The 15,538-nt window shown below is 40.1% G+C and overlaps 1 protein-coding gene across 1 annotated transcript in view; it reads left to right on the plus strand.

Moving 5' to 3' along the window:
• Positions 1-8,718, plus strand: part of LOC124721372 (serine/threonine-protein kinase WNK2-like) — a 126,449-nt gene extending 117,731 nt beyond the window's left edge. Inside the window, exon 5 of the mRNA XM_047246305.1 lies at positions 7,837-8,718. Coding sequence (XP_047102261.1) covers positions 7,837-7,929 — 93 coding nt within the window. The 3' untranslated portion in view covers positions 7,930-8,718. The remainder of the gene's footprint in view (positions 1-7,836) is intronic.
• Positions 8,719-15,538: the final 6,820 nt, after the last annotated feature.

A 15,538-nucleotide genomic window follows, 5' to 3' on the forward strand; every position in this document is an offset into this window, starting at 1 on the left:
TACGTGAGAGGGTAGGATTTGTTAATTGCATATAATGTTTACGTACGATGTTACAAATACTGCTCAAAGTGACGACCATCAGTACCCGCGACAGCCTGGAACCCCACACGAGATACCGTTTCACTATTATTCGCAGCACTTTCCCAATAGTGGACCACGGAATGTTCAGCTGTCGTGACAACTCGTGCACAGCTTGAAGATCGCAGATTGCGTGCAGCATTATCAGTCATTGCAGCAGTAACTGCTTCAACAATTGGTATAGCAGTTGGTCATTGGCCTCTACCGGGAGCAAATTTCCAAATCGCCGGTTAATTCTAACTTCCGAACCACGTTCTTCAGTTCCGATGGGGAAAGAGGATCTCTCCGTAATGCGTCGATACTCGAGAAGAGCAGCAGCATTACTGCTGTTGTTTTGGTGAAGTAGCTTCAACAGTGAAGCCCTCCTCAGTGCGTCCAGACTCATGTTGAATGTTTACAACTGTAATACACACTGATGTTTGTGTTTTAGCTCTTCGTCGCCGTACCAGCACTGGTCCTAACGGCAAGACATGGCATTAACACTGGTACGAACGCAAATCCTGCAGCGCATAGACTGAACATTATTTCTATAAATCTTGACACCCTAACGGTAAATATTTTTCCGTCTACACTGGCTATTGTAACGAATGTTTAACTGAAAGCAACCCTATAGTTTTGGGCAAACCTCAGTGTTCGGTTGTTAATCAGATAAAATTACAGAATTGGTGTGACCGGACCGTTAATAGTGCGTGAATTCCGGACGAAGCCATGTGTGAAACTTGACGTGGCAGCACGCCACTTCGGTGAATGAATCAAAAGTAAGTTTCATTATTACTACTCCGTTAACCCGTACCACATTTAATTTTGGCCTTCCACCTCTTTCTTCAAAGGGTGTCGATTTTACCAACATGTGAATCACCAGCATTCCATAGTAGTAGAATATTCTTTTAATTTACTTGTGGCTTCTAAATGAACATATTGTAGATGTAAATCATCGCTCTATTAAACGTAGCCGCGCGGGATTAGCCGAGCAGTCTAAGGCGCTGCAGTCATGGACTGTGCGGCTGGTCCTGGCGGAGGTTAGAGTCCTGCCTCGGGCATGGGTGTGTGTGTTTATCCTTAGGATAATTTAGGTTAAGTAGTGTGTAAGTTTAGGGACTGATGACCTTAGCAATTAAGTCCCATAAGATTTCACACAAATTTGAACATTAAACGTAAATCTGCAAGACTGTCAGACCTTGAAGTGATGTCACCACTAAACTTAAATATTGCATTTCAGTGCTTTTGTTATTCCTAATTACGATGAAATGTTCCTTTGGAGATGCATGCATGTCCAAAGGAAAAGGTACTACGCTGACTACAGCCGTTGTGAAATGCAAGATATGTATTAGCAATTGCGAATATGGACTACCATCAGCTATATAACGGAATGATGACAATGAAAATTCCTGCCGCGCCGGGACTCGAACCCAGATTTCCCGTTTATCGCAAGCGGTCGCCTAATCATTAGACTATCGGAGCACGATTAACGGCGAGACACCAACTTCCATACGTTGCCAACTACGTGTCAGCAACCTGTACTCGTACACCTATTACGTACATTCCCCTACAGGCGAGGAATATTGTATCGTAATTCGAAATAGCACGGGAAATGCAATTTCGTTGTTTATCGGCCGACACAGGGCAAGCGACATTCAAATAAAATGTCACGCCTGCACGGGAATATACGTAATGAGAGTAGGGGTACAGGTTGTAGACACATGGTTGACGACATATGGAAGTCTGGTTCTGACCGTGGGGCGTGCTCGGATAGACTAATGATGAGGCCAACCTCTCGTGATAAGTGAGAAATCCGGATTCGAGTCCCGTTCCAGCACAAATTTTCACTGTCACCAATCCATTACACAGCTGATCTGTGTCCGTATACACAACTGCAAATACGTTTCATGTACTCAGATTAAAGAATATGGTGCTTCTCGAAACCGTTTCCAGTGGAGTAGCTGTTAGGACAAGAGGCATTTAAATACATACTAGGCGAGGGTGTCCGGAAATTCGTCTCGAGAGGAGTCGAATGACAGCGCCGCAGAGCGTAGCCAGCCACGGGAGGGATCAACATAGAAATAGTGGCCGAACTCTGACCTGCTGCTACGTCGTTTTAGCAGCAGCTACCTAACGAAAAGCCCAAATGTCTAGCTTGAACTCTTAACTTTACGCCTGCACACTCTACTGTGGCATGTCAATCGTATATGACTAGGAAGAACAGCTGATTGATTACGATGATGCGCCAGCATAACAAGCCGAGCATATATTAAAAGAAAGCAGATGGAAATCATTATCCCGCCGTGAGGCGAACTACCTACATCAATATTCATTCGACGACTTCATTGGAATGACTTATGATACAGCTATGTCAGTGGTAATTGACATCTTGGAATTTAAGGATGAGAGCTGAGACAAGGTAGAAAAGAAGGAAGTGACGACATAACAGGATCAGATTTCTGCTTTTCTTACAAAGAAAATACAACTTTTAGTAATATAACAGCAATCAGTTACGTATGTATAATGAACTTAATTTTGGTAAGCCATTAACTTCTCAGTTATGAAGTATGAACAACGTGTTAGGACTTCGTCGTTATTATATTCTTCATAAGTAGCAAGTCTTTTTTCTTAATAGGAAATTCAATATTCAGAGATACAGTGGCAACAGTATGCCGAGAATACTAAATTTTAGGCATTACCTCTCATCACGGACAACGCAGTGGGCGACGGCCCTCACTTAACGATCAAGAACAGCGACGTTTGCGTAGAGTTGTCAGTGGTAACAGACAAGCAACAATTCGTGGAAATAACCGTAGAAATCAATATGGGATGCACGACAAACGTTTCCGTTAGAACAGCGAGGCGAAATTTTGCATTAATGGGCTATGGTTGCAGACGACCGACCCAAGTGCCTTTGCTAACAGCACGACATCGCCTGCAGCACCTTTCGTGAGTTCGTGACCATATCAGTTGGACCCTGAACGACTGGAAAGCAGTGGTCTACTAGGAGACTATTTGGAGCCACTCATGGACTTTATGTTCCAAAACAACGATAGACTTTTAATGGATGCAGTGCGCCATGTCAGAACATTCTGGACAATGCGAGCGAATGATTTGGTCACCAAAATCACCCGACGTGTATAACATTGAACATTATGGGGCATAATCGAGAGGCCAGTTCGTTCACAAAGTTCTGCACCGGTAACACTTCCGTAGTTATGAATGGCTATGGAGGTCAGAGACAGCAAAGGACTCGGAAGAGCAGTTGAATGGAATGAACACTGTCTTGAAAGGAGGATATAAGATGAACATCAACAAAAGCAAAACGAGGATAATGCAATGTAGTCGAATTAAATCGGGTGATGCTGAGGGAATTAGATTAGGAAATGAGACACTTAAAGTAGTAAAGGAGTTTTGCTATTTGGGGAGCAAAATAACTGATGATGGTCGAAGTAGTGAGGATATAAAATGTAGACTGGCAATGGCAAGGAAAGCGTTTCTGAAGAAGAAAAATTTGTTAATATCGAGTATAGATTTAAGTGTCAGGAAGTCATTTCTGAAAGTATTTGTATGGAGTGTAGCCATGTATGGAAGTGAAACATGGACGATAAATAGTTTGGACAAGAAGAGAATAGAAGCTTTCGAAATGTGGTGCCACAGAAGAATGCTGAAGATTAGATGGGTAGATCACACAACTAATGAGGAAGTTTTGAATAGGATTGGGGAGAAGAGAAGTTTGTGGCACAACTTGACCAGAAGAAGGGATCGGTTGGTAGGACATGTTCTGAGACATCAAGGGATCACCAATTTAGTGTTGGAGGGCAGCGTGGAGGGTAAAAATCGTAGAGAGAGACCAAGAGATGAATACACTAAGCAGATTCAGAAGGATGTAGGTTGCAGTAGGTACTGGGAGATGAAGAGGCTTGCACAGGATAGAGTAGCATGGAGAGCTGCATCAAACCAGTCTCAGGACTGAAGACCACAACAACAACAATGGAGGTAACACGGCCCAATATTCTACAAGAGACTTCCAGTGTTTTGTTGAGTCCATGCCACAACGACTTGCTGCGCTACGCAGTGCAGGAGTAGATCTGGCACGATGTTGGGAGGTATCCCATGACTTGTAAGCAAAGTGGACAGGGTCGCTTTTACGTGTATGAGGCGTAACTCATTCTTGAAAATACCTCCTAGGCAGCTACAAAACACCATGAAATGCCTAAGTTGTATTTCAATCAGAAGATGATCAGTAAATGGTTCAAGACATCCATGGTTTAGGGAATTAAATTCCTTCAACACTTGTGACTAGTTCCTGCCATTTCAGTACAATATATCCTTCAGAACAATAAATTTATTCATTGAGTATGTGCAGATTATAGCTCTAGTAAATGTTCAGAGGACTGGACTTTCATTTCTTGACAAATAAGACAATTACACCGTTGATTATACTTCTTCCTGCATTAATATACATGTAATGTTTCACTGGGTTCAGCAACACCATGGCGCTCCTAAACTGGTACTTTACCACATATTCGTCGACCACAGTGTGAATGCACCTACGACTGAGGACGTTTAGGTCGGCCTATAGTGATTCTTCATCGTGGTATTTCACGGGGGGACGCTGAACCACTTAATGGTATATGCACAACTTTCTTAAAATGATTCACTGTGCGACGAGCTTTCCTTATTCACCACGTCACTGGAGGTCATTGTCAGCTTGTAGGTAACTATACAACAGGCAAAAACTTGTACGCAGTTAACGTTACTTTGTGAGTGGTCTCCCTCACAATATCGATTTGTGACCGTATTAACTGGCAGCGCCATCGTCAGAAACACGTTAGTCAGTATACATTAGTCACCATGTAGTATACAGCGTGTTTCAAACATACAAATCGCATGCCACAATACTACATCTTCATTTACACAGGGGCCAGATATTTTGGGTAAATTTTAAGCTACGCATCGAGGCAAAAGGTTTACCTTGAGCCAGTTGTAAGCTGGAACATGTTGCTGCAGAGGTCGCCTCATCTCATAGTATGCGATTCTACTTTTTTGTGAAGGTTTGTGAAATCTCCGTGTATGTGCCTTCCCTTCCAACAAATTTGAGTGAACTGTTACCCGCATACAGTGAATGCATCAACTCCAGCCATACTTTCAAAAGTATGGGACGAATCTGACAATCGTCTGGATGTTTGTCGTTCGTTCGGTGGACAGCATATGGAACAGTTGTGAAAGGAGAGGGATAATTTAATTCTAAAGGTATCAGCTGATGTTACCAGGGTTACATGTGCATGCAGTTAAAAAATACCATTGTAAAATCGAATGGTTCTTTCGATTAAAAACCTTACAGACCTACATATAAGTTAAAATTCACCCCAAGTTTTTATTTTCATTTTGTATAAGATAGAGTTTTATGATTTCGGATGTATCTTTCTCAAACAACCTGCGTTGTATGAGGACCTCAATTCAAGTAATAAAAGAAAAACCATTCTTGGTGGAAATATTATTGTTTTCAAATTTTTACCTTTAAAATTTATTTACTTTTGAATGCGATCGAACCGATTCGGGAAACATTTTTCAACTCTGATGTTCAACCTCAAAAACATGGCTTTGGAAGGACTCAAACTTCTTGAGGTGAAAATCGTTATCCAAGCAGATATTTTACCATTAAGGAACAGAAACTCGTTAGGCCTTAAGTCAAGTGAATACTGCCAATCATATATTAGTTCTATGTTTTTCTCCACAAGATATTCAGTTGTTTAACATACTGATTTGCATGAGGAGGAATGAGGCGTCGTTTTCGTTTTTATTGCCTAATTTCATCGATGACTTTCGGCACGTGGTATTATTGCATCACATGATACATTGCTTATAGAATAAAAATACATACAGGAGCAAGCTTCAGGTATGCATATAAATAAATTAGGCATGTAGAAATATCGACCAAATTATGAACCATGCGCATCCGGTACTGACAAACAGTATATTTTAAAAATATATTCATTAGTTGTTATTTCGGTACCTATTTTCATTTTGCTTGGTAAGAGTATCTCAACCGACATACCTAGAGATGACAGACGTTCTACAGTAAAACTTGTTCAAAATCGCACGCCACAAGAATAATTTTCCAAATTGGATAAATATCCATATTACATAAAACATTCTAGGCTACATAACATTTGTCAATTACCATGCACAAAAATATGAATTTGTAACTATGCTGTTATTTATTTACCTTTACTCCTGTACAGTCGTTGTTCACTTAATATATAGTCTACTGTAAAATAGAGCACTAGGCTATTACACTAGCTGATACATAGTTACGGCATGTCTGAATTCTACTGTAAATTGACATTTGTATGTTGTTGTTCACACATATAATTCTTGTGTTTATTTGATTTACATTTCACTTTTTTCGCCACATACCAAGGAGAGAAAGCTGTTAAATTACATGTTTAAATTGTTTTTTCTATGTATTTTTTGCGCTATACAATAGTTCAAACAGGTTGGGACAATTTTCATGTGTTGAAAATCTGATAACATCTTTTATCCATGCAATAGCTTCTTCTGGCGCATTAATTTTTCTAGCTACGTTATTTTGCTCTTCTTATTCTTATTCTTCGTCCTTTTACTCTATCTTCGTCTCATCTTCTGTGTTGAGGATTTCTATCAGATCTGTTGGTCAAGTACTTGTAAAAGTGGAGTGAGTTGACAGAAAGAAAGTCATCCCTTGGGATGTAGTCGCCTGGAATAAGTGAAGTGCTTTTCATTTGAGTTAATACAGCAATTGCTGTTGCATTTCATTGAGCTTCGAAAGAATACAGAAGCGTCTTATTCATCACCTCCAGACCCCGCTTCGTTGATTCACTTGGTGACAGTTTCGACTTTATTTACATTTTTGGCAAAGTAACTCAGTTTACCACATCCAGGACAGACCATGCAAGAAAATATGCACTTTTGGCTTCTTCAACACTTAGAATAAGAGGCTGCATCAGTAATCGGCCATAATGATACTTGAATGTGTAAATAACACGATGGACCATGGGTCGTGATAGGCTCGTTGAACCTGGCCGAAACAAAGCCAATTTCACGTTTGTAAACGTGACTTTTGGGTGGCAGGTTGGACTGTCTAGGTTAAGGTGAACTTGGCTATTTCCCTTTCTCATTTTCGCTCTGAAAGAGCCCAGCGACGCTTCCGTAAGACCACTTACTACGCACGCCTTTTTGTTGCTTCACCTGGAAGCTTACTGACGTCTGTTTTTGCCACAACTGGGTTTTGCCGTCTTTCCAATCACTAGTGGCTTTGCTACTTGACCAGTTTCTACGCAGCAGTATACTGATTCTTTCCTTGAACCTTTTTGCGCCAATTTACTTTTCATCTCGAATTGCTGGAGGTTTTGAAGGCAGTGTACGATAAAATAGTTCCGTTTCATCGGTATATGAACATTTCTTTCCGGTCATTATCCTTATGTAGGTAGTGCATTATTGTCTTCCATTCTGTTATTACACTTTCCTGCATATCCTTAGCTTCCCCACACACTTCATTCTACACGATGGTGTCTAGCTTGGAAACTGTCTAGCCATCCTGTGCATGCCTTAAACTCCGTATTCCAAAGTTCTACAGTGACTTTCAGTACCTAAATTTGCAACACGGTTAGAGACAAAAATAAGTTTTTTTTGCTGCGCACTTACAAACCATTCCCATAACATCTCGTTAACTTCTTCATTTCCTCGTCTTGATTTGCCTTTTTGTCAAGTTGAAATTTTCTTTCATTGTTTCAGATGTACGTGATTGTGGATGATTCAGATTACACCTTCGAATTGCCCTTTGAGTGTATGGAGAGTGGCAGATATGCTGCTGAAGCATATATGTGAATTATTCTCATCCTCAACTGAAGATCTTATACCTTACGTGTTTTACTATTATAAATTATTCATAAACATAAACATTTTATTGCCTATCATAATATAGAAATAGTGTCTTGTATAACCTATCATATATTAGTGATAAATAAAGTACTTTCACCCCCTATTTGTAGTCACTGTAAACGACCAACTGAGACTTGTGTTACCTTATATGGTGGCTGCGGGCTGTGTGACAAAGGGGAGGGGCCGGAACCCCCACAACCACTCACTTGTTATTTGTGGTCTGTGGAATGCGTTGTATGTGCATCGCGCGATGTGTCCTCGGTTTGGCACAGCTACTTTTAGAGTTACGACTCACGTACGAACCGGCAGCAACACGCACGCCGCGTCTACCCAGCCACCAGGTAAGATAACGTTAAGACTCAGCAGGTCTCCTGTCGATTGCACCTGTCTTCTTCTGCAGGCTGTGCACCAATGTAATTAGAAAAAAAATTAATCGGCAACCTGCTTTCAATTTATCAATGTAACATAGTTCGTTAATTCCTGTAGACTTGTACTAACATACTTTTTAAAGAGGTATTGATGTGTAAGTAGGGTTTAGAACCTGAAAATTTCTTTTAACTCAGTCTTCGCAGTATCGAGTTTTCAGTAACGAGTACTACCCAGCTGGGGGTACTTAATGATCACCAAAAAATTAAATAATTAAAATTTCATTAACTGTTGTTTACTTTTACTCACAACATACTATGTAAGCCGATACTGATGTGTAAATAAGGTCCTAAACTTGAAAAAGTTGAATATGACTTTCACTGTACAAAATGTCATCTCTTACTTAACGTATATTTTTGGCCCAAGTAAACTGCAAATTTTAAATATTTAAGGAATCTGATAGAAGTAATCATTAAAACAAATATTTGTTTCGGAGAGGCACGGTGTTGCTCCTTGCACAACTCATTGAGGATTATGAGACTGTTGGCAGTGCGATTTTACTATTCAGTTCGTGAAGATAGTACAGCATTCAGCCTAACTGCTTGTTCTAACTACTGCCAACCTTGTGATGTTCGAAAGAAACCCGGTCGTGACACAATAAATGAGTAGTAATAAAGACGTGATGATTCTCATTAATCCTTAAGATTACTGCCAAACAGCTGGGGAGCTCAAAACGATCAAGATGATCTTCACAGTCCGCTATACACAGAAGCCAGAACAGCGAAAAAGAAGCCACAAACAAAATACTCTTCTACGTACGAGAACAGCAGAAACAGTAAGATACTATTACGGAAGAATATTGCTACACCAAAAATAATGTGAAATGCTGATACATTAATAACGGTGTAACCACCACAATTTTGATTGCAAGCATGCAAACGTGCTTGTATTGTTTTCTACAGGCGCTGGATGTCAGTTTGCGGGATGTAGTTCCCTGCCTGTTACACTTCGTCAGTCAATACACTGACGGTTCTGACGGTTAATGTTGTTTGTGGATGACGCTGGAATTGTCCGATGATGTTCCGTATGTGCTCGATTGGAGACGGATCTGGTCATCGAGCGGGACAAGTCAACACGACGACACTCAGTAGGGCACTTTGGGTTACAATAGCGTTTTGTGGGCGAGCCTTACGCTGTTGGAAAACACTCCCTGTAATGCTGTTGGTGAATGGCAGCACAACCGGTCGAATCACCAGACTGACATACAAAATTGCAGTCAGGTTGCGTGGAGTAACCACAAGAGTGCTCCTGCTGTCACATGAAATCGTACCTCCGACCATAACTCCAGGTGTAGGTCCAGCGAGTCTAGCACGCAGACAGTTTGCTTACAGATCCTCAACTGTATTCCTTCTCACCAGCACTCTGCTATCACTGGCACCGAGGCAAAACCAGCTTTCATCAGAAGACACAACAGATTTCCACCATGCCCTCCAATGAGCTGTAGCTTGACTCCACTGAAATCGTAAATGGCACATGTTTGGGGTGAGTGGAACGTGCGCAGTCTTCTTTCTCGGTAGTGCCACGTGGCCGGTAAGTGCGCCATATTCTTGCAACCGTATATTCTCGTGACTATCGCTGCCAGCAGTCATATACCCTGGCTACAATCCCGCCAAGCCTTTCTACAGTATCGCAGGAGGAGCATCCAGCTTCTCATAGCCCTATTATAAGACCTCGTTCAAACTCAGTCTAGTGCTGATAGTGGCTTCTTTGTCGCCTTAAAGGCATTGTTGACTATCATCAGCTCACCACGCCCTATCTCAAACGTAACTAGCGCTCACGACCATTACAGCGTGTACTTAAAGCAAACCTGCTGCCTGCACTCTTATGCGACTGACGCGAAATTTGAAGACACATCATCTTTCACATGTAGAAACACGCCTGTCAACTGTCTTCTACATGGTACAACTCCCCCTTGGTGCTGCGTGTATGTTGTAAGTGTATAACGTGCTGTCAGCTAAAAAAACTAGCGGTTGGGTACAGTAGCAAGCACCAGAATTCAGACATGATGGTATCTACCAATTAAACAATCAGAGCTGCAAGATCTGTATCTGGGAACGATCAGTATAGCCTTTGCGATATTTCCCAAAGAACACATCAAATAACTTAATTATATACATTATACCTGTCACTCGTGGAACTACTGAACCAAGTGCATCACTCACCATCAAACATTAAATGGAAACAACTGGAACAGTCAGCAGCAGACATCTTCGTCTTCTGGAAAACTACCACACAAGAAGCAGCATCACCAAACCGAGGGAAGAATGATAAAAGTGATTCCTGTAAACACCGATTATATTGCATATAAAATCAGTCACACAAGAGTACAGGAACAAAAATCCTTATCCCTTAAACAAAGATATAGTATATGCTGTTCGTTGTGAGTTAAGTAGGCATGAATGTGACCTTATAAAGGCGGTAACTTCTTGCAGGAAACAGCTCTTTAGTTTCTCCGTTTAGGATACGCCCTTCTGAAACTGTAGTTTTCTATGTATCTTGACGCATTAGATTTCACAGTGGCTACTAAGAAAACGTTGAAACATGTTCTGACAATGGATTTTCACAGCTCTACTGGCGAATCACAAGATTTTATTAGAAACATATAACGGGACGAAAAATTGATTTACTTGTTGTTCGAAGCCTGGTAATGTGCCTCACTTGGGTGAGCTACGAAGAACAGTCGGTAAATGTACTCAATACAGCGGGTTTTCCTACTTTTGACTTTCCTGTTGGTGCATTTCTTGAAGCACCAATTTTCCAATGTACTGCTGTGTTTACCCCAGTCTATGGCTCACGAAAAAATACAAATGGCAAACCTACAAAAAATTAACACATACTGCGAATCGAAGTTCCACCCAACATATACATTCTTTAAAAAGAAATTTACTTATCATTGGAGGTTTAATGTGAACGTATTTGCCCCTTTTGATCAGAGATATCTTTCGCATGCATATCTACATCTAGTGAATTTTTGAAAATGTTATTCTAGTTGTAATTAGTGACATACACAGGAATACCATAATTGTTCACCTTTCCAAATATTTACACTCTACTGCTAAAATAGTATTACCATTTATCTAGATCTATAACATATATACTACCCCTCTCTTCATTTCGCTCAAGTAGTAAAATAAATACGTACCAACATAAATGAACCGACATAGGACACATATACAGAGTATAGATCAAAAGAACCGCTCTAACATAAATCGGAAATACTGCTCGCACAAAATGCATAGACATAGGTCAGTCAGAGGAGTGTAAAAAGACATTTCTGTATAATAGTGTTGCAACACTTAGTCGTACTATCGATTATGAAATATGTAGTGATCTAAGTCCGTGACGAAAAAAACAATTATCAAATGCAAAAATGTCTGAAACATGTGCATGCTGAAGACGCTTCCAGATATGAACAAAACAGACGAAATGAGGTAAGTAAAACTAAGCAAAACTCACACTTCAGTAGCCTATGAAACGAACTGTTTTTGGATCTGGATCTAGAACTAAATATGTTAGATTCCACGCAACTGATGATGTTCTAAATGAATAACGGGAAAAGTGATGGTGAAATCAATATACATTTTTAGTTGCTGTAAAGACAGCTTTGAAATACCTCAAGTACTTATATAGTAGCTATGGAGGCCATGACTACAGAAATGAAGAAAGACAGCATTGTTCCATACATAACTAACAAACAAACCCTCTGATTTATTTCTGAGTAAAAAAATATCACAGTATTACTACAGTCATATATTTAGTAGAAATGTTTAGACACTACAAACGTATATTTAACATTTGTTAGATAAATCTGTGATAATTTTGACTGAAACACAGTCTTTGAAGTTTTTAATCTAACAGTGGTAAAAAAAAAGCATAGAGCAAAAAGTTACTGCAGCTTGTACAGAAAGAAGTCTCCAGTTATAAGAGTCGAAGGACATGAAATGTAAACAGTAGGTGTGTTGTTCCATCTGTATATAGAGCACGCCACAAAGGAAACCAAAGAGAAATTTCTAACAGGAATTAAAGGTCAGGTCCTGTGCTACAGGAGAACGCTGAGGATTATATAAATAGATCGGGTAACAAATGAGAAGGTACCGTAAGAAACTAGGAAAAAAAAGAAATTTGTGGCATAACTCGAATAAAAGAAGCGATCTTTTGGTAGAACACAACCTGAGGCAGAAACGTAGCATTAGTTTGGTAAAAGAGAAAAGTGTGACAAGTGCATAGTCATGTAATGCCATAGAACTCCACAAACCTAAAAACAAACTGTCTGATCCCTGATATGCAGAATTAGAGACGTATTTCGTTCCAAAGACAGACAAACAAGCTATTAAGCAGCTGGTCGTAATGTACTGGCTCATCAGTCTATGCACATATGAGCGTGTGATAATTGTGGCTCTTCGTACGGAAAGGACTGGAAAAGTTCTTATAAAATAGGTCAAACGAGCAAGAAATCGTATTAACTGACTACTAATCTCGAAATTGAAATGGCGTGGCTTAATTTTGTCAGAGACGCACGCCGCCCTCTGCTGCGGTGAAAGCGACAGCGTTTGGCCGCACACCGTCTCAGATGGCCCACGTTACGCTCCAGCGTGTGTCTAGTCAGCCGCCAGGCCAAGGCGAACGGAAACTGTGAATGCCATGTTTACAATTCATGGTAAGTACCAGATTGAATCCAGTATGCACTTTAGAATCAAGACAACGTATGGGAGATCTTCTACAATCATCAACCCGTTCCCATGGAGAACACTGCTCTTTTGCTTATACACCGTGATTTATTGATTAATTAGACCTGTCTTATAAATGGATAAAGTGTGCAGAGTAAAAAGCATAATCAAACGTGAGGCTGGCTACAGCCTGACACTTTTAATCTCCCGACAACCCATTTGTAAGAGTTGCATTGAAGTTGTCTTATGAAGACTTTTCCAAGTACGGTAAACACAAGCAAGTCCTAAAATTTTGTGCGATCATGTCCCTAGCCTGTTGTAGGACGCTAGGTGAGATGGGAAGTGCTGAACTTCGCCTTACGGTTTGATTTTCTTTATTATTGCTTCTGCTTTAATCACGGACCAAACCATCTCCCTCTGTCATTCGAAGTTGTTTCAGTTTTAACTTTACATACAGATCTGAGCAAGATAGCAACACAACCACACACATACTTTTGTCCTGGAGCTGGTTTCAGAACAGATTCAATTGCGGGAACTACACACTCCAGCCTAGAGAGGGCACAAAACCTGACGAATTTTTTCTAGCTCACACTCACTCATTCAAACTAGAGACGGATTTCTCAAGTGCGCACTCAAATCTCCATAAGATCAAAATACATACGATAAAATACATCTATAAAGAAACATCATCAATACTTGAACATGTACATAGCGCTAATCCTTTGACATATTTCATCAGCGACCCAAGTGTGTGTCCACATTAACGGAAAGTGTACTAACAGATGTAAGCCACCAGAAAGACATACTAAACTACACAGAATCAGTCGCGAAAGGGGCAACCAAATTACCTGAGTTTCTGTAGGTAAGACATAGAAATACACCACAAAAACAGAATGTACATCAAATTACACAAAGTCAATCGCAGAAAGTAATGACCAGGATTATTATCTGGAATTATGTAATATATCGGAAAACATCACGGTACCAGAAAATAAATTAAACTATGCAGCTTTAAACGCTGAATGCGACGACCAAAATTACTGATTTACCTTAGGTAAGACATCGAAAAATCATCATAATACAAGAGAATACGCTAAATTATCCCAAGTCGGTCATAGAGACCGACAACCAAAATTATTGATTGAGATTATAGAAGAGCGATGTGATGCCTCGTACAAAACATAAACATCTGTAAATTTCTTATTGTACACGACGAAGTATTGCATCTAATAAGCGACGAAGACCTGAAGGAAAAACTACTGTTGCTAAAACTACCAAATGAAGCATAGCACTTTCATAATATATAGGTAATAACATTAACATGATTAGAGACGAAATGCCCATTTTATGTCACGTGATAAGCGCGTTATAGATTGTGAAACTAATTATTGTTTACGATAGGTACAATTTACCATGGTGCTCTATTAAATTACGAAGCACAACAACACATTACATAACACATACGAAAATGTTTTAGACCATATAAACGCACCGAAGTCCTATGCAGATGAGGTAACGTCAAACCTTCGGCGTCACTACCTTCACACGGCACTGACACTCGATACTGGCACATGGTGGCAGCTGAGTCTGTGGAGTTCGTTTGGCGGAAAAGGGCAGCTCCTGTTCTGGCAATGACTGCGTCTGCTCCCTTCGAATAGGGGGTCGTCATGTTGTAACATTTATATCGATTAGAAGTACGCTTATTTTAAGTGACTGTGTATCTGCAATTTATGAAGTGTGCATTCTATATTGTTTGAACTCCTTGATATTTACTTTTGAATACATTACGGGAGAGGCAGTGATCAATGTCTTACAAATATTTACTATTAAAAACAGTCTTCATCAAGATTTATTTATCAAGGTGACCGGTTTCGACCACTACTGTGGTCATCTTCAGACCATTGAGTAGGAACCTCTTTCTGTTGGAGAATCACTACTGAATTCTCACTACTGATTCTCCAACAGAAAGAGGTTGCTACTCAATGGTCTGAAGATGACCACAGTAGTGGTCGAAACCGGTCACCTTGATAAATAAATCGTGATCAAGACTGTTTTTAATAGTAAAAAAATCCTTGATATCTGGAAAGAAAATTAGAGTTTTGTAATGTATATATGAAAAAAGCAAAAGGATATGTTGAAATTTTAAATTATTATAATATTAGTATGTTTATGGAAGAAGTATGTTTGTTAAAAGCTATTTCATTCTTAGGGCACTTTTATTTGTAACATCTAAACGCTGTAGGGAAATCCCTCCGCAACGAAAGTGGCATAGCGCGATGTAAAATGTTGGTATGGCGGTCGAACTGAGCGGCTCTTTTGTGTGAACAGCACACAGTATGTGGCAAGCCTTAGCACGATAAACCCGACGGTGCTAAGAGAGGTAAAAGAAAGCCGCATTAGAAGGAATTTGCCTCGGATGTGGATCTGGCTATTATTTGGCATTCACGGAATAATGGAATGGC

The sequence above is a fragment of the Schistocerca piceifrons genome, chromosome X, assembly GCF_021461385.2.
Source record: "Schistocerca piceifrons isolate TAMUIC-IGC-003096 chromosome X, iqSchPice1.1, whole genome shotgun sequence".
NCBI lineage: Eukaryota > Metazoa > Arthropoda > Insecta > Orthoptera > Acrididae > Schistocerca > Schistocerca piceifrons.